Source organism: Felis catus, chromosome B4 (assembly GCF_018350175.1).
Source record: "Felis catus isolate Fca126 chromosome B4, F.catus_Fca126_mat1.0, whole genome shotgun sequence".
In the NCBI taxonomy this organism is placed as follows: Eukaryota; Metazoa; Chordata; class Mammalia; order Carnivora; family Felidae; genus Felis; species Felis catus.
Window position 1 is genome coordinate 46,383,301 of NC_058374.1, and position 27,100 is coordinate 46,410,400.

Consider the following 27,100-nt stretch of genomic DNA (forward strand, 5'->3'; position numbering starts at 1 on the left):
GGCGCCCTGCATTTTTATTTTTACTGAGAATGTAATCAATAATTTTAAGCCTAATGTCAATTTATAACTTAAAAATTCACTTAACTAATAAATTTTTTCAGCTAAAAATATGATTTCACTCTGCATCCCCAATCTCCTGGCCCTGCCAAGCAAGGTATCACAGAAACAAGAATTAGCAAGTTACATTACAGCTAAGAGGATCACAGCATTAAAGCACCACTAATTTTCAACAAACAGAGCCCAGGCACATCTGAATGTCTTGAACTTTTTGTGAAGATAGTCAACTGCCACAAATAAACAGTTGAGAAACAAAGTGTGTGCTAATAATATCAAATTAACACTGTTTTCCTCTAATTTTAAATTAGTAATTTCAAGGGCAAATATCCTATTCTTAGGTTACCTAGTCTATGTATTTGACTATGTAATTTCAAAGTTATTCACATGGAGCAGAGTTCTATTCATTAAGGTGAGGCTCATTTTACAGAAAACACATAAAACTCTCATATGAAGAATAAAACATGGGGGCACCTGGGTGCCTCAGTTAAGCGTCTACCTTGGGCTCAGGTCATGATCTCATGGTTCATGAGTTCGAGCCCTACGTTGGGCTCTCTGCTGATCCGTGCAGAGTCCACTTTGGATCCTCTGTCCCCCTTTCTCTCTGCCCCTCCCCACCTCGTGCGTGTGCACACACGTTTTCTCTCAAAAATAAATAATAAAAATAAATAAAATATACTACTTTTAAAAAAAGAGTAAAACGTACAATGCAAGGCTCATTTTACAGAAGACACATTAAAAACTTTCATATGAAGAGTGAAACATGCAATGCTGGAAGTTGGTATAGCATTTACCCATCCTGCAGGGAGAAGTCCATCAATTGAATAATTTTAACTGTTATAACAAAATAATAGAATAAAAAAATTTTCTCAGGGCACCTGGGTGGCTCAGTCAGCTAAGCGGCCAACTCTTGATTTCAGCTCAGATCATGATCTCATGGTTTGTGAGTTCAAGCCCTACATCTGGCTCTGCACTGACAGCACGGAGGCTGCTTGGGATGCTCTCTCTCCCTCTCTTCTGCCTCTCCCCTGCCTATGCTCTACCTCTCTTTCTCTCAAAAGAAATAAACATTTTTAAAATTTTTTCTCAATTAGACAATGTTTTGATAAAATCATTCTGCCCATACTAAACTCTTAAACAAGTAAATAAGTATCACAATCAACTGCACTATTTACCCTCTGGTTTATCTATAATACTCACCTAAAATAGTGTTAAATAAAGCTTCAATCCTTTAGAAGGTAAAGTAAACTTAATAGCGACCATCTTAGTTATATAAAATAAAACATAACATATCAGAAGTGGGGAGCTTGGCTGGCTCAGACAGAGGAGCATGCAACTCTTGATGTCAAGGTCAAGAGTTTGAGTCCCACGTTGGGAGTACAGAATACTTAAAAAATAAATAAAAACTTAAAAAAGAAAATATCAGGGGCACCTGGGTGGCTCAGTCGGTTAAGCGTCCGACTTCGGCTCAGGTCATGATCTCACAGTTTATGGGTTCAAGCCCCGCGTCAGGCTCTGTGCTGACAGCTCAGAGCCTGGAGCCTGTTTCAGATTCTGTGTCTCCCTCTCTCTCTGCCCCTCCCCTGTTCATGCTCTGTCTCTGTCTCAAGAATAAACATTAAAAAAAAAATTTTTTTTAATAAAAAAAAGACAATATCGGAAATAAAGGTATTTCATGGAGTTTTTGTTTCAGTTGTAGAAGAGTCAAAAAGTTCAAAACCCACTGGCCTAAAATTATTGGCTCCCTAAAACAGTGCCTGGCACTTAAATGTTTTACTAGTCTTTCCTGAGCATTAATGTTTCTTTTAATTTAGCCATCTTAATATTAGTAGCCATTTATTCAAAGTCTACTACTGACTGTGCACCATACTTTCCCTTTGCAAATATTATCCCATCAGTTCTCATAGAAATCTTGTAAGATATTACCTCTACTTAACAGGAGAGGAAACTAAAGCTAAGTAACTTGTCCACGACTACATAAAGTAGTAGAATATCTGAACTTAATTTATCCACAAAGCCTGTATCTTCCTGCCCCTCTTTATAATCTTCTCTAAATATAACTTGCAATGAAGTTTCCATGATGAAACTAAAATTTCAAGAGTTTCTACAATGACCTAAACAGGTTATTGTGTTACTTGTTTTTCCAACATGTTCAAATTATAAACTCACGTAAAACATTTTCATTTATATACCCTCCACAGAGTCTTATTTGATATTCAAAAAAGAGTCCTTTCTGATAGCCAAAGCATGTATAACTATACGGAAAGAACATTTCAGTTCAGCAAATGGAAAAACCTCCAATTAAAGCAAAACAGAGGCGCCTGGGTGGCTCAGTTGGTTAAGCGTCCAACTCTGGACTTCAGCTTAGGTCATCATCTCATGGATCATGAATTCAAGCCCCACAGTGGGCTCTGCACTAACAGCACAGAGCCTACTTGGGATTGTCTCTCTCTCTCTCTCTCTCTCTCTGTCTCTGTCTCTGTCTCTGCCCCTCCCTTGCTCATGCATGCACACTCTCTCTCTCCAAATAAATAAATGAATAAAATTTAGAAAAAAAAAAAAAAAGGCAAAACAAGGAAGTCGCTGAAAAACCAAACCAATGGGAAAAGTCTGTTAGGCCTCATAATAACAAAGAGCTGAAATCTTACTCGTACCCAATCAAATTATTCCTTAGCCAGATAAGCAAACCTAAAGCCAAGTAACTAGGAATTTGAAAGTATCACATTTAACTATATAAAATTACCATCAAGTATCAATCACATCAGGGGTGCTTGGGTGGCTCAGTCGGTTAAGCATCAGCTCTTGACTTCAGCTCAGGTCATGATCTCACCGTTTGTGGGTTCAAACCCCACACTGGGCTCTGCACTGGCAGTGCAAAGCCTGCTTGGGATTCTCTCTCTCCCTCTCTCTCTGCCCCTCCCCTGCTCATGTGCATGTGCAATCTCTCTCTCTCAAAATAAATTTTTAAAAAGTATCAATCATGTTAATCAACCTAATGCTCAAAGGGTCATCCAGTCCAGCCCTCTCCAGGTGTGTTGCTTAGATCGAAGATTCAACAGAATGTTAAAAAAATTTATGGAAAAAATATTCCCAAGTTTGGGAAATAGTTAAACAAAATTAAAATTGGTCTCTTCACGTTCTCTCAGAGATCTTAACATTTTAATATGAATTACGCATCTCTGTATACCTAATGAAAATAAGGTATGCAGAGATTAAGTGACTTACCCAAGGTCACAACACAGCTAGCTAATGGCAAACTTAGAATGAGAACTTAATTCTCCTGATTCCCACTCCAAAATTCACTCTACCTCCTCAAGATTTTGTTCCACTTGATATTAAAGCAAGTGCTTTTCCAAGGACCACTTCTACAAAATATAAGATAGAAAACACTAGTGGCTTGTTTGTACAGTATTTACCACCATCCCACAAAAACTAATAATATTTTCTAAAAAACTAAGTAGCAAAAAATTTTTATGAAACAACAAAGCCTCCTCAACATAAGTTGGGACATAGTATTTACAGATTATACACACAATGGTATTCCAAAATTTATAAAAATCTTATAAAAATATTTGCTCTAAGGGCACCTGGGTGGCTCAGTCGGTTAAGTGTCCGACTTCAGCTCAGGTCATGATCTCACGGTTTGTGAGTTCGAGCCCCACATTGGGCTCTGTGCTGACAGCTCGGAGCCTGGAGCCTGTTTCAGATTCTGTGTCTCTCTCTCTCTCTCTGCCCCTCCCCTGCTCATGCTCTCGCTCTCCCTCTGTCTCAAAAATAAATAAATATTTAAATATATATATCTATATATATATCTATATATATATATAGATAGATAGATAGATAGATTTGCTCTAGAAAATTGGAGACATAATCTTTTCTAATCAGTACCTGGATGGAACCAAGAGAACAGTAAGGATGGCAACCGAGATTGTGAGGTCCATTAGAACAGGGACATGGCTATTTTGCTCACCACTATACCATCAGAGCCTGATATACAATAGGCAGGTATTCCCATACATATTTGCTAAAAGAATGAACAATAAATCCCTACTATTAATAAATCCCTACCAATAAATCCCTACCATCCTCCCACTGTTAATTAGCTATAGGAGCTTAATCAGATCATAATCTGTTTGATTCTGAGTATCCTCACTTGCAAATTAAGCAGTTAGACCAGAATGATCAAAATCTCTTCTGGCCACAAGAATTTGTAAATCTTACACAAATTAAGTCTCAAATTCCTGGCATTTGAGAATATGTCCACAATAAAAAATTATAACAAAAAATAACATTAGCAAATCACTTGATATTCATCATTTCACTTAATATGCCTGTTAAACATGCAAATTAGGTATTACTATTTACATTTTACAGGTAAAGAAACTGAGACCCAGAGAAATTGACTGACTAGACCAGAATCACAAGGTTATTAAACAGAGAAGCACAGACTTTGAACCCAAGATTTTAGTGCAGAAATCCCCAAATCTTTCCATTACACTTTGTCCTCAGATGATAGGGGTTAGGGGATGCAGCCCAGACGATGACCGCATTATTCCCTGGCTTTCAGCTACTGACTTAACAGCGCTACAGGACAAAAGGTCTCCCGAACTCTCTCATCAACCCATCATCCCAATATTAACTCCTCGTAACAACTCCTCTACAGAAAAAATTATCTTAACGCGACAAGTTAATCACATTTTTCTCCTCAGAGTCCAAGGTCAACTAATGCCACTATTATAACACAGAATGACATTATCAAGGAATGAAAAAAACCTAAATTATGAATGAAAATCTTTCACATCAAAAGACTATTTTTTAGTTCAAATAATATGTACGCACAGTTAAGCACTGATAAATTCAAAGACCACCTTATACTATCATTATGCTACACTGAAAATGAGAGGTCCACTTTTGGAAATTTGCTGGTAGAAATGAGGCAGTTTAAACTATTAACTCTTTTAGGTCTTGTTACGTAACACCGTACTTCAAATTAATACTTCAAGTACAATTTCTCTGAAGTCCAGTAACGAACAAACCCAACTCTAGACTCAAACTTGGTGTTAAACAAATGGCATTTATGTCACACCCTTACCCTCCAAGAAGTACAGCCAGGCAACCCAGAAGCATCCCCAGGTTATGGACTGAGATTTCCCGAGGACTTTAACCAACCAGCTGACTCTCATATTTAACTACGAACTTTCTGTCTTAAAATATATGCATATTCTTAGGTCAAATATGTTTCTCACAACTAGAGCAAGATCCCCTTTCAACAAAGAATACACGATGATGAAATAAACATATACTTATTAAGCCTTTCAAGTACACAACACTGTATTAAATTCTCTGCCAAGACAATTAAGCGAGCACTGTCTTTCTGGGGGTGACATGCAAAAATAGTTTGGAATATGCTGACAGTGAGTCATAATTATTAAGTATAAGTAGATATAACATGCAAACGTAATAATCCTGCAAGAGTAACTACAGAAAAAAAAAAAAAATTCCTCCTACTCAAAAAAAAAAAAAAAAAGTCAATCACATTCATCCAACACAAATATACACACACAGAAGGCATCTTGGGTTCATTTGCACAAGATCATGAGTTACTATCGTGCCCTGTAAACTTTAGCAAGTTATGGAGGCTTAACAAAAGTTTAGTTTGTTAAATGAAGAGCTAAAAATCTCCATGGACTCAAGAGGTCTTATACCTGAAAAGAATTTGCCATGAACACGTGAGAATTTTAACAAAACCAAAGCCACAGCCACTGCATCGATCCACACGTAAATTCCTCTGCTGGTAAATGCTCAATAGCAAGACTCATCACCACTTCCACACGGATAAGTTTGAGAAGAGCTGTTGAAATCTTGCGGGCCAATCAAAAACCTTAGTGAACTGTCACAAAATAAAAGTCACGGCGTATGTGACAGCTTTACAGGGCAATTCAAAAAACCACAGGGCCGTCGAATTTATGCGATTCTCGGAGCAAAATACCTAGAATAGCCCACGTTTTTTACCAAAGTGCCAAGCAGTCCCCCAGGGGAGCGCAGCAAACGATAACTTAGGTCCCAGGACAGGCTCCTCTTCACACAAGGATGACTTTCCTATTCAGTGCCAACTGTACACTTGCAGGCTCCGAAAATAGGGGCAAGTCCTGAATACCAGGGGTTACAAGGGCAACGTTTCTATTTTATTATGGGCTGAAGCTCAGAAGATTCCCAGTGCTGAAACGCTCGACCTATAACCTCGGAGTCACTTTCCAACTGTGCTCTCACCCAGGATCATTAGATCCCCAACGGAAGCCAATTATTAGTAGTAACAAGGCCTGGAAAAATAGTAAGAAGGCTCTAAAAAGTTCACGTAAGAGACACAGAAAAGGTGGGGGCTTCCAGAGAGAAGACCAACGTTAAAGCATCTTCGGCTCCAACATTTTAAAAGCCAAAATCCATACAAAGACCCTTCTCCCGGATGACTCCCGGCAGAAAGGGACACGCAGACCCTCAGTCACTGCGATAGAATGGAGCTCCAGGGGTTCACCTACACAAGCAGCCCGGATGAGGCTCCTCTGTGTCCAGGGAAGGTCCGGAACCCCAGGAAGGGGTCTGCATTGTGGCCAGGCGGAGCGCACAGCCCCTTCTCCCGGGCCCCTTTCTCTCTCCTTCCCCACGACCAGGCCTCTCCTGGCTCCTCTTCCCCTTCTCCTCCCTCCCTCCCCCTCCCCCCAGACACACACAAAACAAGGCCACCTCCCCCCCAAATCCCACCAACTTTCCCGCTCCCCCCCCCCTTTCCCACCTCTCAGGAGCGCACAGAAACTGCAGGCCAGGAGGCTCCTCAGGACGGCCCCCATCTTCCCTTCTCGCGTTCTCTTCTCTCACCGGCGAGGGGCGGCCAGAAAAGGGGGAGGCGAGGAGCCGGGGCGGCCGCCGCAGCGGCAGGTCTGCACGCTCATGCTTCCCAGCTTTCCAGAGAGAGAAGAAAGAAAGGGGCACGTCAAGGCTCCGCGCGCGCCGCCGCCGCCGCCCTCTCTACCGCGCCGCTCTGCCGGGGGCTCGCGCGACGCCAGCGTCTGCTTCCATCCCGCCGCCTCCTCCCCCGGCGCCCCGCTTCCCCCGCGCAGTTCCTCATTCAGCCTCTTCCTCTCACGCAGCGGCGCAGGGATACCGCGGTCCCGCCGCCGCCACGGGTCGCCGCGAAGGTCTCCCTGCGCGCGGGCGAGCCCCTCCCTCGGCGCCGCCTCCCGAGCAGCTGCGGAAGAAGGTGGGGGGCCGCGCGCACGGCTTCTGCTTGGAGACCCCGGGAGATCTGCCAGGCGAGCAGTGGCGAGCTGGAGGGAAAAGGCCTCCCGCCGGCGCATTCCTATGGGATTCTTTCCTGGGTCGGCCGCTGCGGCCCTCCCCGCGGAGGGCGTGAAGCGACGTCGAACAACATCGGCCCGGCGTGGTCGGGACTACTTTCTGCGGCTCGGCCGGGCCGCCGCCTGCTCCGCTCTTTGTGCGGTCGCCGCCGGCCGAGCCAGGTGGAGGTCCGGGCACCCGCTGCCTGACACCTGGGCTGGGGACGCGGGAGGCGGCGGGCCGGCTGCGGAGCTTCAGGCCGTGCGCGGGGAGCCGCGCGGGGCCCGGCACAGGGTGACGAGTTCAATCTTGGGGCTTGGAAATGGGTTTACGCTTTTCTCTGTTAAGGAAAATAAAGACTAATGCTGCTTACACCAGCTTTAAACGTGATACGGGGAGGATGTCCAAACGCCAACTCAGAACAGAGATTTTTATTTTCTCGTGGCTTTCCAGAATTACAGACCATCCCCAGAATTAGGTCCCACAAGGACTAAAGATTTCTAATCGGCCAGGTAAAATTCCAGGATAAATGCGTCAGCACCTAAGACAGAGCAAAGGAACAATTGGTAAGGACTGCGCTTCGGATTTTACGAGTTGCATTTATAGATAAATCTTTACCATTTTTTTGATCAGTTCGCAGCTTGAGGAGGAAAAGATTCACCAGAATCTCAGCCTGGTTTTGCACAGCCTCTGCTGCTTTTGATGCTTCCCGGTGGAACAGCCCAGACATCCACCCCATAAAAAGAAGTGGCAACTTCAGCTGAGGAGGCAACTCCAGCCAGAGTTAACCATAAGGGAGCCATCAGGTGAATTCTGTACGGCTGTCACAGGCCCTTACCTGGAGGCAGACGGGCGAGCAAGTGGAGGAACTTCCACCATGTTACTTATACAAAAATTCCTCCTTATCTGCAAGACCTCCTGCGGGTGCCTGAAACCATGGATAGCACCCAGCCCTACATATACCGGTTTTACCTATGCATACGTACCTGAGTTAAAGTTTAACTTATCAACTAGGCACACGAAGAGATTAACAACAATAACTAACCATAAAATAGATCAATTACAGCAATATACTGTAATAAAAGTTATGTGACTATGGCCTGTCTCTCAAACTATCTTCCCTGTACTCACTCTTCATGTGATGATGTGAAATGATAAAATGTCTACACGAGAGATGAAGTGAAGTGAAATGATGCAGGCATTGGGACGTAGCCTTAGGCTACTATTGACTTTTGACAACAGTCAGAAGAAGAATGATCTGCTTCCCATCGTGGTTGGCTGCGGGGAACCACTGCAAGCAAAAACCTCTGATAAGGGGGCACTACTGTACCTCAGTGACATTGGAGTTCACTGAGGGTTTGCACGCACATTATCGTATTGGACACTAGCCTGGAGTGAGGCAGGATTTGTTACTTATTATCCTCATTGCACCGAGGAGGAAAATGAGGGGTTCAATGACTTCGCCAAGGCCACTCAAGTAGTTAACAGCAGGACCCAAACCCAGCCCAGGTCTTTCAACTTCAGACACTGCTTCTTCCAAGAAATATGTGATGAACTAAGTGATACAGGTCTGTAAGCAGACAGAGGGCAGAAACAGTCAAAGCACTTTCTCCTAAATTCACCTGAAGAAAGTCTAGCCACCACTGATTTAAATTACCTTCTTCCAAGAACCATGTCAAGACTGCAGATTTGGCCTACTGGCCTCCTCAAAACAGGTAACTGTGAACCAGGTTTTTCAGCAATAGCCTAGAAAATGTATTACTTTGAAGCTAGTGAGGCTGTGGAAACATCATAATGTAGTGGAGAAGAGAAGGCGTGAGCTTTGGATCCAAACCCTACCAGTTACAAGATGTAACTACTCAAAGATGTACGTGATGTACAAAACCCACTGCACCTCAGTTTTCTCGTCTGTAACATGGGGATGATACCTCCTTCAGGCTTGTAGTAAGGATTAAATTAAATAGTATATTGGGGTTCCTGGGTGGCCCAGTCAGTTAAGCGTCCAACTTTGGCTCAGGTCCTGATCTCGCAATTCGTTGGTTGGAGCCCCGTGTCAGGCTCTGTGCTGACAGCTTAGAGCCTGGAGCTTCCTTGCTTCGTATTCTGTGTCTCCCTCTCTCTGCTTCTCCCCTGCTCATTCTTTCTGCCTCTCTCTCTCTCTCTCTCTCTCTCCCAAAAGTAAATAAACATTAAATTTTTTTTAAATATATCTAAACTATATTGATAAATAATATATCAATATATAATAGATGCTCAATAAATAATCATTTCCTTTCTCAACCGCAAGGTGAGAAAGGTGTCATAATATGACCATATTATGGTGTTATAATAACTTGGAATCCTTGGAACATAATAGAAGAGAGGGAAAAATCACATGCTCAAAATGCTTATCACAGGATTATTTATAATTGGAGGTAGACAACTGTGAAGCTGATGAAAATTAACCTTCACTTAAATTAAGTGACAGTTAAGCTTCACTTTCACAGGCCCCTTCCAGACCCCGGGAGGGTCCCTAACAATGTATTCACAAAGTTTGCGAAAGTAAGGCTTTTTTGTATTCTTTTACTGAAAACGTCTCTCAAAATTGTATAAATTTCAAGTTCCATAAAACCTGGATCTGTTCCTATTTATAATAGGAAACCGAGTACAACCTAAGTTTCTATAGCCGTCATCCTAAGTAGAGAGAGGAAGTATCATACAATGTTGAAAAGTGATGGTTCAGATGACTACACAACAGTGCTGGAAAATGTTTACAGTTAGTTAAACTTAAAAACGTGAAAGTGCACGTATGTCTTCATTACAACCATGTAAAATATAAAAACAAGCATATAGTATAAATGTACTTCCTTATTTACCACATATTAGAAAAAAAGACCAAAAGTAAATAGTAACTGCATTAAAACAGGCATTAGGATGGTAAAGTAATATGAGATTTTTTTTACTTTTTATTTCTTAAATTTCCGTTAATATATTCTTCTGTTTTTCCAATTTTTTAAGAGGTACTTAAGTGAAAAATCTATGTAGCTTAAGGTTAAGCCCTAGCCTGGACATCATTCTTACTACTTAACTAATTTATTTTTACATTCATTCAAATGCCTATTAAATATTCGATGCAGGTCACTGTGTTACGTGTTGGGGATGCAAAGATGAGACTAATCATGGCTCCTACCCTCCAAAAGCTTACAACTGTGTTTAGAAACACTAATTGATAAAACAAATAATTTAAATGTTAAAATTGCTGTGGTGTAGGTGTGCAGAATATCAATAAGGAACTTGAGTGTTTGTCTGCCTGCACCATTTAATAAAAGGAAAATAACCTGAGAGCTTAAGCCTGAAATTTAAGTCGGAGTCTGTCAGGCCAACAAGACTGACAAGGAATTCCAAGCAGAAGGGTAGCAGGTGCAAAGGCACTGAATTATTAGAGAGCTTGGCATGTTGGAGATTTGAAAGTAGATCCATATAGCTGAAGCATAGGGTGCTTTTAGAGAATGTCAGAAAATGAGGCAGGCCATTAAGTAGATATTGGATAAATAAATTGATTTTTAAGTCATGCTTAGTCATTTAGATTTTAGCCTGTTGACAGTGTAGAGTTTGAAGCATTTTTCTCATGGTAGAGAATTGATTTACGTGTTAAATAATATCTCTGACTGCAGTGTGGATAATAGAAGGGAGGCAAGGCAAAAAGTAGGAAGACCAAGGAGGAAGTTATTTTTAGCCCCTGAAAGGGATGGTCAGGCCAACAACCCAGGGGATTGAAGAGATCATGGATTTGAGGAATATGGGGTAGAAACCGCAGGGCTTGGGAACCTATCCGATGTGAATTGAAAGAGAGAGAGAGAGAGAGAGAGAGAGAGAGAGAGAGAGAGAGAGAGAAAGAGAGAGAGAGAGAGAGAGAAGTCGTCCAGGGTGAATTTCCAGGTTTCTAAGTTATGCACCCAAGTGAATGAGAGTCTCGTTTACTAAGAAAAGAAATGCCTAAGGAGGATTTTCAGAAGAGGTGATGATAAGTTCAACAATGGGTCTTTTGTCTTGGCCCTACCTGTAAAACTTCCAGCTGGAGATATACAGTACACAGTTTTGATGTAGAAGTTTGGACTCAGGAGAGGAGCGGAAAATATAGCTATTCAGTGATGATTGTGGAACTTATACACCACACAATCCAGGAATGTGCTGTAGAATAGTAAATAGTTATTACCACAATTTTCTGGAGGATGACAGTAAGACACCTGCAGGAAGGGAGGGCATTTTCATAGTTCAGGTGAAGTGAACTTGGGGCCACCTCACTGGTGGGCTGAGAGTAGAGGTTACAGCTGAAGCCATAAACTTACCTAAGGGGAGAAGAGAGCACTCGTTGTGGCTAGAAAAGTGAGCCAGAGCAGATCCATGTGGAATACAAGTATCTAGGAATGAATAGAAAAAGAGAAGCTAGAGACATAAACCGAAAGGGGGAAGGTGGAAAACTGGTTGAAGAGTTGTGAGAGAAGGTGCGGTCAATAATGGCGAATACAGGGTATGGTGGAGACAGTCTGCTCTGAGAAGCACTGAAACAAGGCTGCTGGGACTTATAATTTCCAAAAAGGTCATTGATGGGAGCATACATTATGCCAACATTTTAGGAAAGCAATCTAGGAGTAAAATATACACAACTTTTATTTTATTTTTTTATTAGGGAGGGGAGGGGTGTACATGGGGGAGGGGCAGAGAGAGAGAGAGGAAGAGAGAATCTTAAGCAGGCTTTACACCAAGCAAGGAGCCTGATGCCAGGACTCTATCTCAGGACCATGAGACCATGACCTGTGCCAAAATCAAGTCGATGCTTAACCCACTGAGCCAACCAGGTAGCCCATTATACACACCTTTTTAAAAAAAAATTTTTTTTTTATTTATCTTGCATGTGAGAGAGAAAGATAAAACACACGAGTAGTGGAGGGACAGAGAGGGAGAATCCCAAGCAGGCTCTGCACCTGTAGCACAGTGTTCTCGGCAAGGCCCAAACTCACAAAACTGTGAGATCATGACCTGAGCCAAAATCAAGAGTCCGGCACTTAACTGACTGGGCCACTCAGGTGCCCCCCCCCAATATCCACCTCTTTTTAAAATAGAATCCCACCTCTTAGAATTTATCCACAGAAACAAAATTTATAGAGACATAGATATTTAGTAAAACATTGTAATATAAAATGAACAAAACAAACAAGCCTACAAATATGGTAGTCTTATATGGTTCAATCTAATAAGAAAAAAAAACCTGAATGCATTCAATAGGGAATAGTTGAAACCATGGTCTATCCTTACTGTGGAATACTATACAGCTGTTGAAAAGAATTGTGTAGATTTAGATGTATCGATTTGGAAGTGTAGCCTTGATATACTGTTAATTGAAGAACAAGTTAGAGAACAGTATGTTCTGTGTGATGGAATTGTTTAGAAGGGAAGAAGAGAGAGGGAGGGTACAGGATGAATTGGCCTTGGACGGGGGGAGGAGGAGAACCACCATTTCCGGATGCGAGAGAAGGAGGAGACCTACCAAAAGCTGCTGAAGTTCCAACAACCTTTTTCCACCCCTACTTTCACAGGCTGCTTCCAGAGGCTCTGGGAGGGACCATGACCAGGATATAACATGTCATATGTTTTTATAAAATTTTCCAGGGAATTTTTTTTGAATTCTTTTTTTTTTAATTCCTCCTTTTCCAGTTGCATGTGCTCAGGTACCACAAAACCCGAATCTGCCCCTTGTAACTATAGGTTTGGGGGCAATGGGATAACAGAGACAAATATTTGAAAGAGTTTACATTTGATGGCCTTTATTTGCTTAATACAGTAGTCCCCCCTTATCTAAAGTTTCACTTTCCCTGGTTTCAGTTACCCACAGCCAACCACAGTCCCTGTCATCAGAAGATCAAGACTAGTAGTCTAATGTTATGGCACAATGTTACTCACCTCACTTCATCTCATCTCATCATGGGAGCATTTTAGCATCTCGTCATCACAAGCAGAAGGGTGAGTATAGTACAATACGATATTTGGGGAGACGGAGACCACATTCACAGAACTTTTATTACACTATATTGTTATAATTGTTCCATTTTTTTAAGTAAGCTCTGTGCCCAACACGGGGCTTGAACTCATGACCCTGAGATCGAGATCGTATGCCCCACTGAGCCAGGCAGGCACCCCTGTTCTATTATTAGTTACTGTTGTTGATCTCTTACTGCACCTAATTTATAAGTTAAGCTTTTATGTTTAGGAAGAAACATGGTTTCAGGCACCCTCAGGGGGATTGGAATGTGTACCCCATGGGTAAGGGGAGACCACTGTATTCAAAAAGCAAAGTTTGGTGTGCCTGGGTGGCTCAGTCAGTTGAGTATCCGACTCAATTTTGGCTTGGGTCGTGATCCCAGGGTCGTGGGAACAAGCCCCATGTCATGCTTCACGCTGCTTGAGACTTTCTCTCTCTCCCTCTGCTCCTCTCCCCTTCTTCTCCCCTCTCTAAAATAAATAAATAAATAAATAATTTTTTTTAAAAAGCAAAGTTAATCTATTCAGAGTGAAGTAAGAAAGAATACAGCGTGGGCTTCAGAAATGTGATAAAGATGTAGAAGAGTTGCTGCTGGAAATGGAAGAGGGAAGTGACAAAGGACGTGTTACAAGGTTTCCTAACATCGGACAGGGTGTGACTGCAGCTGCTCACCGTAAATTTGGGGGATACCATAAGAGTACCTTACCTCTATTTTTCCATCTTTGAATGGGATTTAATAGTCATTCCTAGCTACAGAATAAGAGTATTGCATGAGATGCCTAAATATAGTTATAATTTGAAAAGAAGTATACTTTGTTCCTAATAATATTTGTTTCTTATTTCATCAGTGGCCGTATAACCCCCCAGTAAAACCTAATAAAACTTTGTAATGATCAATAAATGAAAACACTGTGCACTAAAGTACTCAGGTTAGCCCCCGCAGAATTAAAGGACTCCTACAGCAGAGGACACTCTGTCGCAGGGACTCCGATGTAGACGGAGCAGAGAGGAGGGGTCCATGCAGGGAAGGGGATGATAGAGGGAGCGGAATATTGGTTACATACAGAGGGATTAATCAAAAAGTAAATACATTAAGAATAATAGAAGCTGGCTTTCTGTTGGAGGACGGAGTCACAAATAGAAGGCAGATATATCGATGTCAATGTCAATGAAAATGATGGAGTGGGGAAATCCAGGGGCCTGTCTCTTCCCATAAATACTAAAAAAAAAAAAAAAAAAACACTGGCAAAAACTCTCAGAGTCAACTTTATCAGAGCTCTACAAGACAGTGAAAGGTTTACAGCAACCAAGCAAATGCTTAGTCAAGAGAATGAGCACTGAGGGGCACCTGGGTGGCTTAGTCAGTTAAGCATCTGACTCTTGATTTTGGCTTAGGACATGATCTCACGGTTTGTGAAATAGAGCCCTGTGTCAGGCTGTGCACTGACAGTGTGGAGCCTGCTTGAGATTCTCCCTCTCTCTCTGCCCCTCCCCTGCTTGCACTCTCTCTTTCTGTCTCAAGATAAATAAATAAACATTTAAACAAACAAATAAATAAATAAAGGGGTTTTTGTTATTGTTGTTGTTGTTGTTTTAAGAGAATGAACACTGGGCGCCTGAGTGGCTCAGTTGGTTAAGCGTCCGATTTCAGCTCAGGTCATGATCTCGCAGTTCATGAGTTCAAGCCCCACATCGGGCTCTGTGCTGACAGCTCAGAGCCTGGAGCCCGTTTCAGATTCTGTGTCTCCCTCTCTCTCTGCCCCTCCCCCGCTCACATTTTTTCTCTCTCTCTCAAAATAATAAACATTATTTAATAAACATTAAAAAAGAGAGAGAATGAGCACTGAAACATGGTAGAAGAAGTTTGTTGTGTTTTCATTTACTCTTGTCTGCCCTTCTTTCCATGGTGCAGTAGCAATGTAGAAGGTGGCAATCAGGGTTTCCAGTAACAAAGAGAAAGGGACATGAATATTTGAAGAAGGAGGCACCTGGGTGGCTCAGTCGGTTAAGTGTCCAACTTTGGCTCAGGTCATGATCTCACAGTTCGTGGGTTCGAGCCCTGCATTGGGCTGTGTACTAACAGCTCAGAGCCTGGAGCCTGCTTCAGATTCTGTGCCTCCTTCTCTCCCTGGCCCTGCCCAACTCACGCTCTCTATCTCTGTCTCTCTCTCTCCCTCTCTCTCTCTCAAAAACATGAGTAAACATTAAAAGAAAAGAATATTTGAAGGAATGAGTCAAAAACTTCCCATATTTGATAAAATAGGTAAATCTACATGTCCAGGTATCTCAACACGTACAAAGCAGTTACAAATACAGAAGGAGAAAACACTAGAACAGACGCTGTGATTCTTTATTGGAATGTATCGATATTGGATGTATCAATATGAATTTATGGTTTTCAGTATATGTGGATAGATATAGAAATAAATAGCTATAAATGAATATGTGACTCTGTGTGTGTGTGTATGTGTGTGTGTGTATTCCCTAGCTCTGTCCACCAAGCAGGTGTGTCAGTTCATGTTTACTAAGAAGGAGTTACCAAGACTCTTGCACAAGATTAGATGTGCAAGAGATATATAGGAGGAGCATGGCAGCCTCCAAGTGGCCCCCAATGATTCTTACTTCTCGGCGGTCTCACACCTGGAAAGTCCTTCCCAAAATGAATAGAGTTGACCTATTTCTGCAATGACATGATGTGAATTTAAGGTTAGACAATACAAGACATGTATTAAAAAGAAATTCAACTGAGTAAATTTTAAAGATGCTATTAGCGGGGCGCCTGGGTGGCTCAATTGGTTAAGTGTCCGACTTGGGCTCAGGACATGATCTCACAGTTCATGAGTTTGAGCCCCACATCAGGCTCTGTGCTGACAGCTCTGAGCCTGGAGTCTGCTTCGGATCCTGTGTCTCCCTCTCTCTCTACCCCTCCCCTGCTTGTGCTCTCTCTCTCTCTCACTCTCTCTCAAAGATAATAAATAAACTTAAAAAAAATTAAAGATGTTATTGGCTTTAGTCCATGATTCATGAATCAGGCAACAACCTACATAGCAGATAGAAAAGAGCTCTGATGAGCTATACAAAATGGAAGACTTTTATCAGTAGAAGGGAGTGGGACAAGAAAGTTATACTAGCTAAATAATGGATCCGTTGTGGCACAGTCACTTTCCTTCAGGGAATGGCAAGGGTCTATCAGGCAGGTTACCTCACCAGTGCTGACCTGGTGATTCCTAATTGATTGGTTTAAGATTCCATTTCTGGGAGAGGACGAAACTGTAAGTTTCAGTTTGGTGGCATGGGGCTTAGCATAAGTGACTCCATTTTGGACCTGTTGGCTTGTCTTTAACAGTGGCTCTGCCTTCTCTTGGAGCACTTGTGTAGGGCTAAAGTCAGCTGTCATGTCACAAGGATGCTCAAGGGACCCTAAGGAATGGTCCTTGTAGTGAAGAACTGAGGCCTCTTGCCAATAGCCAACTGAGTCATCTTGGAAATACACCCTCCAGGGTCAAGTCAAGCCATCAGATGACTGTGCTGTGGCTGACCTCTTGACAGCAACATCATGAGAGATTCCGGACCAGGTAATCTGCTCTCAAATTCCTGACCTACAAAAACTATGAAATAATAAATATGTATTTTGTTTTAAGTTAATATCTTTCGAAGGTAATGGCTACACGGTGATAGGTAACTAATACAAGTAAGAAAGGAGAAGGGAGAGAGATCCTTCAGCCTGAGATGTCTTCTGACATTTGTGGAAGGAGACAAGGAAAGAAGGACAGGAGTAGGACAAGTCTTGCACAGCCGCACAGTTCCAAGAATGGATTTACTAAGTAGATGGGGAGTTCCCAAACCAAAGTTGCCCATTGAAGAATTCCTATGTCTTGCAGAATGGGCCCCCTGAGCCTGCTATGCTTAAGTATTGACTGGGAGTAACCCTTGGGGAGTATGGCCTCAGTACAAACAGGGTGATAGATGGGGGGGGGCAGTAGTAGGGGCTGTCAGTCAATTATGTTACCTGTAGCAGGAGATCCGAGTGACACATTTTTTAATTGTTTTTAATGTTTGTTTATTTTTGAGAGAGAGACAGAGAGTGAGCAGGGGAAGTACAAAGAGAGAGGGAGACACAGAATCCAAAGCAGGCTCCGGGCTCTGAGCTGTCAGCACAGAACCTGACATGGGGCTCGAACCCACAAACCGCGAGATTATGACCTGAGTCGAAGTCGGTCGCTCAACCGGTGGAGCCACCCAGCTGCCCCCAAGTGGCACATTTTTATAGGCACCACAGCAAGTTTAGGCATGGTGACAGCCTGATCCCAATGATCACAGGTAGTGTCAAGATCTTGGCTTCTAAATAACGCTTTTCTCTGAGAGGAACCAGGGCTCCTTAGAGAAATGACTGATCCCACATCTGGGGCAGGGGAAGTATAAGCCTGGAACACTTTGTTGTGACAGAGCAAGGAAGGGCTCAAGGAATACTGTGAAAGTGTCACAAGGACATAGAAGCCACTTGAAGAGCCTTCCATTGGCCAAGTCAGGAACAAATCGAGCATCAAAATTTAAAATGACAGTAAAATATCATCACCCATTGAATAAAATAGAAAATTATGACTACAAAGACATAAATAAATGAGTACATCAAAAGTTTGCTGAGGAATGGGGTATTTACATGGTTTCACTAGGAAAAAGAATATCTTCACAGAGGATATGCCTAGCAGATATCACCTTAAGCAAGGAATCAAAGTGAACATCATTAGTAATGGGACAGACTGAAACTATGTGCCACATGACACGATATAAAGCGATGAAAGTGACATCACTTCTATGATATTCCTGCCAAGGTTGTATAACCTGAATATAATCCTAAGGAAACACCAGCAAAATCCAAATGAAGGGACAAGTTACAGGATAACTCTGAAGTGTCAAAGTCATGAAAGTCTGAGAAAGACCGGGGAATTGTTTCAGGCAGAGGCAGATGACGGAGACATGACAACTTAGTGCAGGCTGTGCTTCTGAACCTGTTGCTAGAAAACACATCATTGATACAATTGGCAGAACGTGAGTAGAGCAGAGCCTGAGGCTTACCTAGCAGTCATGCATTAGTGTTAATTGTCTGCTTTTAACGGTTGCATTGTGATTATACAGGAGAGAGTCCTTGTCTGTAGGAAAAAGTATTTGTGGGCAGTAGGGCCTCAGATCTGTACTTTCAAATGCTTAAGGACAAAAAGTTGTTTGCACTGTACTTAACTTTTTTTTTTTTTAACTTTGTGAATGTTTCGAAATAAAAAAGAAAAGTCCTTACGGTATTTGAAAGATAAATGTGTCATAAATGTAAGGTTTTATTATTTAAATCCAGAGAGTCCTTTAACATTTTTTAACTTGATGAATAACTGCCCTCTTGTTTTTCTTCTCATCCGAGATTACTGCAGTTCATTCACAAGACTGAATGGAATCTTAACATTTAAACACCTAATCGCTTTCTTTCATCTTTGGCACACATGAACTGGATTTCCCCACATGTATGAGTCACCTGATAACAAATTTCCCAGCTTAAATAGGTTTAAAACTGCACTATTAGTAAAGCAGCACTGTGAATTGTGTCTCAGATTCAAAATTTATAGTAACAGTGTGTTTTTAGCATTCATGTTCTTTCTCAACATGCACATTTTTCTTTCGTGCTGCAAAACGTTTTTCTGGTGTTGAAAAGTTTTCAGGCAGTTATGCCATCATAAAGCCCCTCCCCCACTTCTCACTCCCAGAAAATCAGACAGCTTGATATGTTTGTTGCTTTAATTTGAATTGTAAAACACTGCATTCTTTGAGTTTCCCCACAAAATGAAGTAAGAGAAATATGCAATTGCTATGTCAGGGGCGTATGTCTAGATAAATAAAATGTGCTCTTAAGCCCTTTCCCTAACCTTGCCATTTCTTTTTTATTTAAAAAAATTTTTTTGGTTTAATGTTTTTATTTATTTTTGAGAGAGAGCAGCACAGATTGCGAGCAGGGAGGGGCAGAGAGAGAAGGAGACGCAGAATCTGAAGCTGGATCCAGGCTCTGAGCTGTCAGCACAGAGCCCAAAACGGGGCTTAAACTCATGAGTGGTGAGATCATGACCTCATGATCTGGGCCACAGTCGGATGCTTAACCGACTGAGCCACCCAAGCGCCCCAACCTTGCCATTTCTAAGGATGAGAATCTAGAGGAATACTGCAGTCAAGGAAGAAGGGATTCCTTTTCCTTCACTGTTGTCAGAGTCTATTCAATTTGGAGGCATTTGAACCAAATTTCTGTGTTGGAGAAAAAGAGAAAAAAAAAAATCAGTCCTTACCAAAATTTAGTTTATCTGGAAATGTTTGAGCAGATTCCCTAGACCAGTGGCTCTCAATGGTGGGGTATGAGCGTGGATTTTGCCCCGTCTCCCAGACTCTTGGCAGTGTCTAGAGGCATTAGATTGTCAGAACTAGGGGTGGGAGATGCTACTGGCATCTTGTGGGTAGAGGCCGAGGATGTTGCTAAACAGCCTACAATCACAGGACTGTCTCGAAACCATTGCTGGTGCCAGGATTGAGAAACCCTACCCAAGATGAAAACAGGGAAGAGAGAAGGCTAGGGAAGAAACAAAACAAAACAAAACAAAACAAGAAACACAAACACAAAAGACCTAATAGTCAAATGATGAATTTTACACAGATTTATAAAAATACAGATTTTTAGGGATTGCATTCCTATTTGGTGGCCTTTTAGTATATAGCTAAGAGGCCACTTAAGGCCATTTTGAGTTTTGCCAAGACTACATTTTTATCAGTTCATTTCCCAAGTTTTTCTTGAGCACCTAGTATGTGCCAGACACTGAGGACGCAAAGATGGATGAATGTCTCTCTTCCCTGGAGGAGCTAAGAGTTTTTAGCGGTGGAAATATCTTTAAGTGAAGAAGTGTGATACAAACGGCAAGAGCTAAAAGGGCAAGTAAAAGATTTATCAGGGACTTTCTCTAAGCCAAGCACTTCCACTTGAGTAATTCTCCAATCAGCCCTCTTCGGTGAGTGCTATCCCCATTTCACGAGAGAAGAAACCGTGAGAGTAACAGCAAGAACTAACAAGTATATACCAGGCCCCGTTCTCAGTGGTTTTCACGTTAACTCGCTTTACCCTCACGACTACCCTATGACGTCAATACTAACCTCATTACCCCCTTTTGACATATTTAGGGACCCAAGAGTTTGGTCCACGTTCCCACATCCGGGCTGTCTGGATTTCCAGACAGAATCTATGCTCTTCACAATCCACTGCAAGGCTTCTCTTACGCCTTGCGCGAAAGAGTAAATGGCCCCCCTGGGCATAAAAGCCAGAATATGACTGAAAACCTAAGCTTTTGTCTGCGACACAGCATTACACGCTCCCCATGCTAGAAAAGTGCCCAAGATGCTTCGGGCCCCCTGATGCCTGGCTTTGCCTGGGCAAGCCAAAGTAGACTTCACATTGGAGGTAGCATCTGAGCCCATCCCAGAAGTCTAAGGAGGGAAGTTGGCAAAGGGGAGAGCACAGGCAGGAAGAGACCAGGACAAATTCCACCATGGCTAGCAGTTTGTTGTGGTGGCAATGCAGCATATGGAGGACGGACCGGAGACAACCTGGAGAGGTAGGCAGGGACCTGATCATGAAGTATGAGTCATGTCCCATGGGCAAAGAGAATTATAAAAAGGCCATGACTTGACTTGATATCAACCCTTAGAACAGTATTGTTGGGCTCTAGAATAAATCGCTTCCATTCCTTTCTGTCCCCCAACCCCTCTCTTGTTCTTTTTAATCCCACTTTGCCTGGTTTGAATGTTTATGGTGTGGGGGAAGAGAAGGAAGGACCTGGACTGCCTCCCCCTTGGCAGTTCTCCCCAGCCACTCTGAATCCCACTGAAGCCAGCCAACATACAGGTGTTTTAATGACGACGGTGCTGGTAGAAAAGTGGCGGCAGTGTGATGCAATTACAACCCAAATTACACTCTCTAGATTGATGTGGTTGGATATATTTGGAGTTTGATAGTGCTCCTATTAGTAATACCCATATAGTGCTTTAGAGTTCACAAAGCTTTTTCACAAGCACTCTGTTGTTTGATCATCAAAACAAACCAAGGAGGTAGGTATTATCCCATTTCACAGATGTGGAAATTGAAGCTTACAGAATGTGTATGAGTAAGTGGAAACAGTGAACACAGAACTCCCGACTTCAAGACTTATCCTCCCTTCTTGCCTTCCTGCCTTTCCTTCCTCCCTCTTTAACAATGTTTTTTATATGTCCCCACTTGTGTGGAACAGCAAAAGCGAGGAGGGTTGACTTTGCCTTCCCTTCTCGTGAGCCTCTATTCTTATTAATTCAGCCATGTAAGATTTTCCCAAATGTATCCTGTCGCCTTTAGTGACATCCTGATGGACATCCTGGTAGATCAAATACATGCTTCTTTTTATGACACATCTGATCTTCTGCACTCTGGCCTCTATCCAAGTATGACCGACCAACCATCCTGGTTTGTCTAGAATGGAGGAACAGGGGACTTTCAGTGCTAAACTTGAGACCATTCTGGGGAAAGCCAGACAGGTGGTCACCCTCTATCCCCCTCTCCAGCTCCTATGTGCTTCTGTCCAAGGCTGACTTCTGAGAATCTTCATTCCCAGTATTTGCCATCCTGTTGGAACTCCCTGTCTTTGATTATGCTATTCCTTTCACCAGAAACATATACCTCCCCCTTTTCCTCTCAGCTACTTTCATACTTTTTCTTTAAGTACATCTTCTGTGTTCTGAAGAGCAGGTACTAATTTCTCCAGGAGACCTTCCCTGATCTAAATGTCCTTTCTTTGGGCTTCCTCGTTTCCCCGTACAGACTTTTGTCATAGCATTGAATTTCTCTCTATTTAAATCATTTGCAGGGCACCTGACTGGTGCAGTCAGTGGAGCATGTGACTTTTGATCTCGGGGTTGTGAGTTCGAGCCCCACATTGGGTGTGGAGATTGCTTAGAAATTAAACTCTTGGGGCACTTGGGTGACTCAGTCGGGTAAGCATCTGACTCTTGATTTTGGCTCAGGTCATGATCTCACGGTTTGTGACCTCCTAGTTAGACCTCCTAGTGACCTCCACGGTAGACCTCCTAGTGTACCTGTAATTCTATACACCTTCCTCAGGACTAGAAGTGCTTCAGAGTCTGCCTGAGCCCACAGGCACCCACCGCTCCCCTTGCCTGGAGTGAACAATGAAGAGCCAAGTGGGAAACATTTCCTGACAGGAAAAACCTCAAATAGTTTAACGGCAGAGGCTCCATACAGATAGGTATTGTATAAACAATCACCTGGCACGGTAATTCTCAAACCTGAGCAGACATCAGAATCGACTGCCTGGCTTGTTAACAGACAGACTGCTAAGTCCTGTCCCCCAGAGATTCTGAGTCAGGTGGTCTGAAGTTTGCCTCTCTGGCAAGTTCCCAGGTGGCACTGCTGGACAGGGGACAATATTTTGAGGACCACCACCTTAGCACCCATTCCACATCTCTCCTCAACAGATAAACCTGCCCGTCCTTTCCCTGAGCCAAGCATGGTCGCCCATGATGCAAGAGTTCTGATGACAAAAACACCTTCCCTTGATAGAGCTACTCCTTAACATCGTCTTATCTCTCTCTTTTTCTTGCAAATGATTACAATTGTTTATGCTGATCAATTTCATTTCTTCACCATTCATCCCCTCTGTTAATGTTCTGTAACCTTTCTTCTACTCTGTTCACTACTTGATTGTTCTCAAGGATTATTTGTAACTTTATGACTACTGGGTATATGTTAGATAGAGATAGGCAACTGCGTTTGGGGTGGCCATGAAGGAGGTTGGGACTAATTTTTGTTTCTTTTTGCTTAGGTAGGCTCCTGAAAAACATCTCTCTTCCTGTTTTTACCTAGAGAAACCTAATTTCTCCTTGCTTTTTTTCCCCCCAGTAGAGTTAAAAATAGCATGGATCTATTTATCGTTTGCCAATTTCCCTTAGGATGTCTGCAGATGTTAACAGATACTTCAAAGTCAACAAAGAAACCTCAGATTTTCACATTGGAGAGGGTGGAGAATGGAAGGCCCTTGATCCCTGGTAACTAACTTGGTTGGGTATCATCATCCTTGTTTTCACTGCTAAGAACTTTTTTCATAACGTGAATACAATTTTTTTAATTTATTATTATTATTATTATTATTATTTTATTATTATTATTATTTAGTCATCTCTACACCTAACATGGGCCTCGAACTCATGGCCCCGGTATCAAGAGTCCCATGCTCTTCCAACTGACCCAGCCAGGCAACTGACCCAAGAATGCAAATACTTTAATTTTAATTTTAATAGTAGTTTTAGGTCTACAGTAAATTCACAGGCATTAATTCATTCATTACCCAAAACATATACTTCTCAGAGCTCAGACACACAGGCTATTTAATAGGATGCATTTAACATACGAATGAATTCAACTGGCATGAAAAAGGGAAATTATATCTATTTGTAAGTGCAGAGAGGACTCCAGGTCATCAGATTGCATGTTGGTTAGTGATATTAGGGCAATAGATTTATTTACTGAGTCATCAAAGATATTAACTGAGTACCTCTTGAACACGACAGTTAAATAATGTGGGTAGATACTTAAAAAAAAAAAAGAGCTCGAAGTCGGTTACATTTCAAGGAAGCATAGTATAGTTGAAGACATTAGACATATACATAGGGAAAACTAAAAGTGGAAAACAAGCACAAGAGATTTTTTTAAAGTATATTTACTTATTTTTGGGAAAGAGACAGAATGAGAGCACACATGAGCTGGGGAGGGGGAGAGAGGGAGAGAGGGAGAGAGGGAGAGAGAGAATCCCAAGCAGGTTCCATGCTGTCAGCACAGAGCCCAACTCAGGGCTCAATCTCGTGAACCCACGAGATCATGATCTGAGCTGAAATCAAGAGTCGGATGCTGAACTAACTGAGGCCCCCAGGTGCCCCCACAAGCACAAGAGATTTTTGAGAGGCAGAGGACCAGCTGCATAGTGGGGACAATAAGTATTAGGAGCTCATGGTCATTAGCTCCCTTAGTAGCTTGATTTCATGAAGCGAGATTCCTTCCTAGGAAGCTTGGTTGGAGGGGGGAGGGGGGGTGGGGAAGAGAAGTGGAAGGGTGCAGATCATCACAGTATGAAAAAGGAGGAAATAGAATGGGGAGGAATATTTTATCTAAGGAAGACTTAAGAGCACAAGGATGTTCAGGGACCAATGAATAGGCCAATCTACCTAGAGCAGGGATTTCATGTGGTGAAAAGCAAGGAAGTCACATTTTAGTGGCATTGGAAAATATCTTGAGATCTCATCAATGAATCCTCTGGGAGAAATAGAGACAGGAAGCTAGCTTCCTTTAACTGATTAGCATCTGGTAAAGTTGAAAATGCACATATCATCATATGTACTGATCAGCATCTTGCAAGAAACAGAATGTGCTCTAACCCTGGGTTATTGAGGACAGTTTCGTAAAAGGACTATTTACAAGAACACAGGTACAGTTAATGGAAATTTAAAAAATCAATGAGGGTAGCAGTAGCAGGGAAATTTGGGAACTTCATGGCTATCCCTAGGTCTGAAGGGGAAAAGAGAGAAAATGGTTACCAGATCTCCAGAATCCAAGGAGCAACAGTCTTAGGGAAACTTAGGGAGCCTTAGGGAGAAGAATGTAGCCAACCCACAGAGACCCAGCATGATAGAGACCAGGAGAATAAATGCCCTGATCTCAACCCTCTTTCCTCCTACCCACCCACTCCCCTGCTTTCCTGCTGGTACCTCCCACTGGCCAGATCCAACAAGAAGGCAGAGGAAAAGGGCATTCATTGATGTAGTCCATAAAGGTCAGCTTCCTGGGGTGCAGAACAGAGTAGAGGAGAGAGTGGAACTGAGGGGCAAATGGAAAACATCTGGCATACCACAATTCTACTTCCAGGTTTACACCCTATAGAAACTCCACGTGTGTGAAAGGTATGCACAAATATTGTCTTGCAGCATTTCTCATAGTAGCCATAAACTTGAGGGAAAGCTTCATTAATAAGGGGCTAGAAAAATTGAGGTATATTCATTTGTTAGAATATAGTGCAGCCATTAAAATGAATGAACTGGATAGATAGAAGTGTGCATGTACATGTGAGTGTGTGTGTTGTAGAGATACGTGCATCATGATAGATAACTGTATAAAAATGATTAATTACAAACAGAGGCACCTGGGTGGCTCGGTCGGTTAAACGTCCAACTTCGGCTCAGGTCATGATCTCACGGTCTGTGAGTTCGAGCCCTGCGTCGGGCTCTGTGCTGACAGCTCAGAGCCTGGAGCCTGCTTTGGATTCTGTGTCTCCCTCTCTCTGCTCCTCCCCTGCTTGTGCTCAGTCTCTGTCTCTCAAAAATAAAACATTACAAAAAATTAAAATAAAATAAAATAATATTTAAAACAAACAGAAAAAGCAATTCCTGTCTGTTGTTTATACCCACACATATGAAGTATAAATAAATGAGTAAGTAAGTAAGTAGAAGAATATGTGAATCAGAGACCAGAATTATGATAGTTCCTTTGGTAAAAGAGGAAAAAGGAAGTGATATTGGGGGAGATGGAAAAAGCACCTTCATGTATATATTTTTTTATTTTAGAAAGATCTGAGGCAAATATGACAAGTCTAGTGATAACTGTTCTGAAGGAAAAGAAAAGGCAGAGGAAGGAGACAGAGAACATGGTAGATAATACTTAAAATGTAGACAGAGTGGTTACAAAAGGCCTTTCTGTGTAGGTGACATTAGAGTGGGGACCCAAAGGGAGGGCAAAGCAAGTAAGTAGCCGGGCACCACTACAGCTGCTGGGGGTGCAGCCAGTGCAAGCAGTGAGGGGGCAGCTTGTTTGGTCTGTTCAACTGTGAGGCCAGTGTCCATGGAGGACGGTAAGCCAAGGGGAGGGTGATAAGAAAGAGCTCAAAGGGTCAGGCTGGGGGCAAGGTGGGTAGGCCTGGTAATGAAGATGGTAAGAGGGATGAAGAAAGGAGAGAAGGAAAAAAGGGGAGCACCTAAGAAAGGAGAGAAGAAGAGGGTCACTTGAGTGGCCAGCCTCCCCTCAGAGGAACATGATCGGGGCTGCCCCTTATGGAGCAGCTGCAGTGCTTGGTGTCGAGCAGGAAACAGATACCAGTCCTGAGATTTAAAAAAAATTTATATATATATATATATATATATATATATATATATATATATATATATATATATTTATTTATATATATATAGTATATAATGGTATATATAGTATATATGGTATATAATAGTATATATAGTATATAATGTACCTATTAAAGTTTATATATTTATTCTGAGAGAGAGAAAAAGACTGTAAGCGAGAATGGGGGAGGGAAAGAGAGAGAGGGAGAGAGAGAGAGAATCCCAAGCAGGCCCCCTGCTGTCAGCACAGAGCCCAATGTGGGGCTTGAACTCGTGAGCCATGAGATCACGACCTGAGCCGAAATCAATAGTCAGACGTTTAACTGATGGAGCCCCCCAGGCACCCCATACATATATTTTTAATTTTTAATGTATTGAGGTGAAATTCATATACCACATGCTTAACCATTTTAAGTGAACAATTCGGTGGCATTTAGTACATCCACAGGGTTGTGCAACCACAATCTC

At 42.3% G+C, this 27,100-nt stretch overlaps 2 protein-coding genes across 4 annotated transcripts in view; one reads left to right on the forward strand and one right to left on the reverse strand.

The window, feature by feature from the left end:
• Nucleotides 1–7,231, reverse strand: part of LRP6 (LDL receptor related protein 6) — a 178,778-nt gene extending 171,547 nt beyond the window's left edge. For 2 of the 3 annotated variants that reach the window (XM_023256784.2, XM_045061385.1), the window contains exon 1: nucleotides 6,845–7,231. In XM_023256784.2, coding sequence (XP_023112552.1) covers nucleotides 6,845–6,899 — 55 coding nt within the window. In that variant the 5' untranslated portion in view covers nucleotides 6,900–7,231. The remainder of the gene's footprint in view (nucleotides 1–6,844) is intronic. The other variant, XM_045061386.1, reaches the window with a different exon arrangement.
• On the forward strand, nucleotides 7,000–13,845 carry LOC109501459. The gene is made up of 2 exons (XM_045062659.1): nucleotides 7,000–9,101; nucleotides 13,249–13,845. The coding sequence occupies exon 1, from the start codon at nucleotides 7,000–7,002 to the stop codon at nucleotides 7,747–7,749; it is 750 nt and encodes a 249-aa protein (XP_044918594.1). The 3' UTR covers nucleotides 7,750–9,101; nucleotides 13,249–13,845.
• Nucleotides 13,846–27,100: the final 13,255 nt, after the last annotated feature.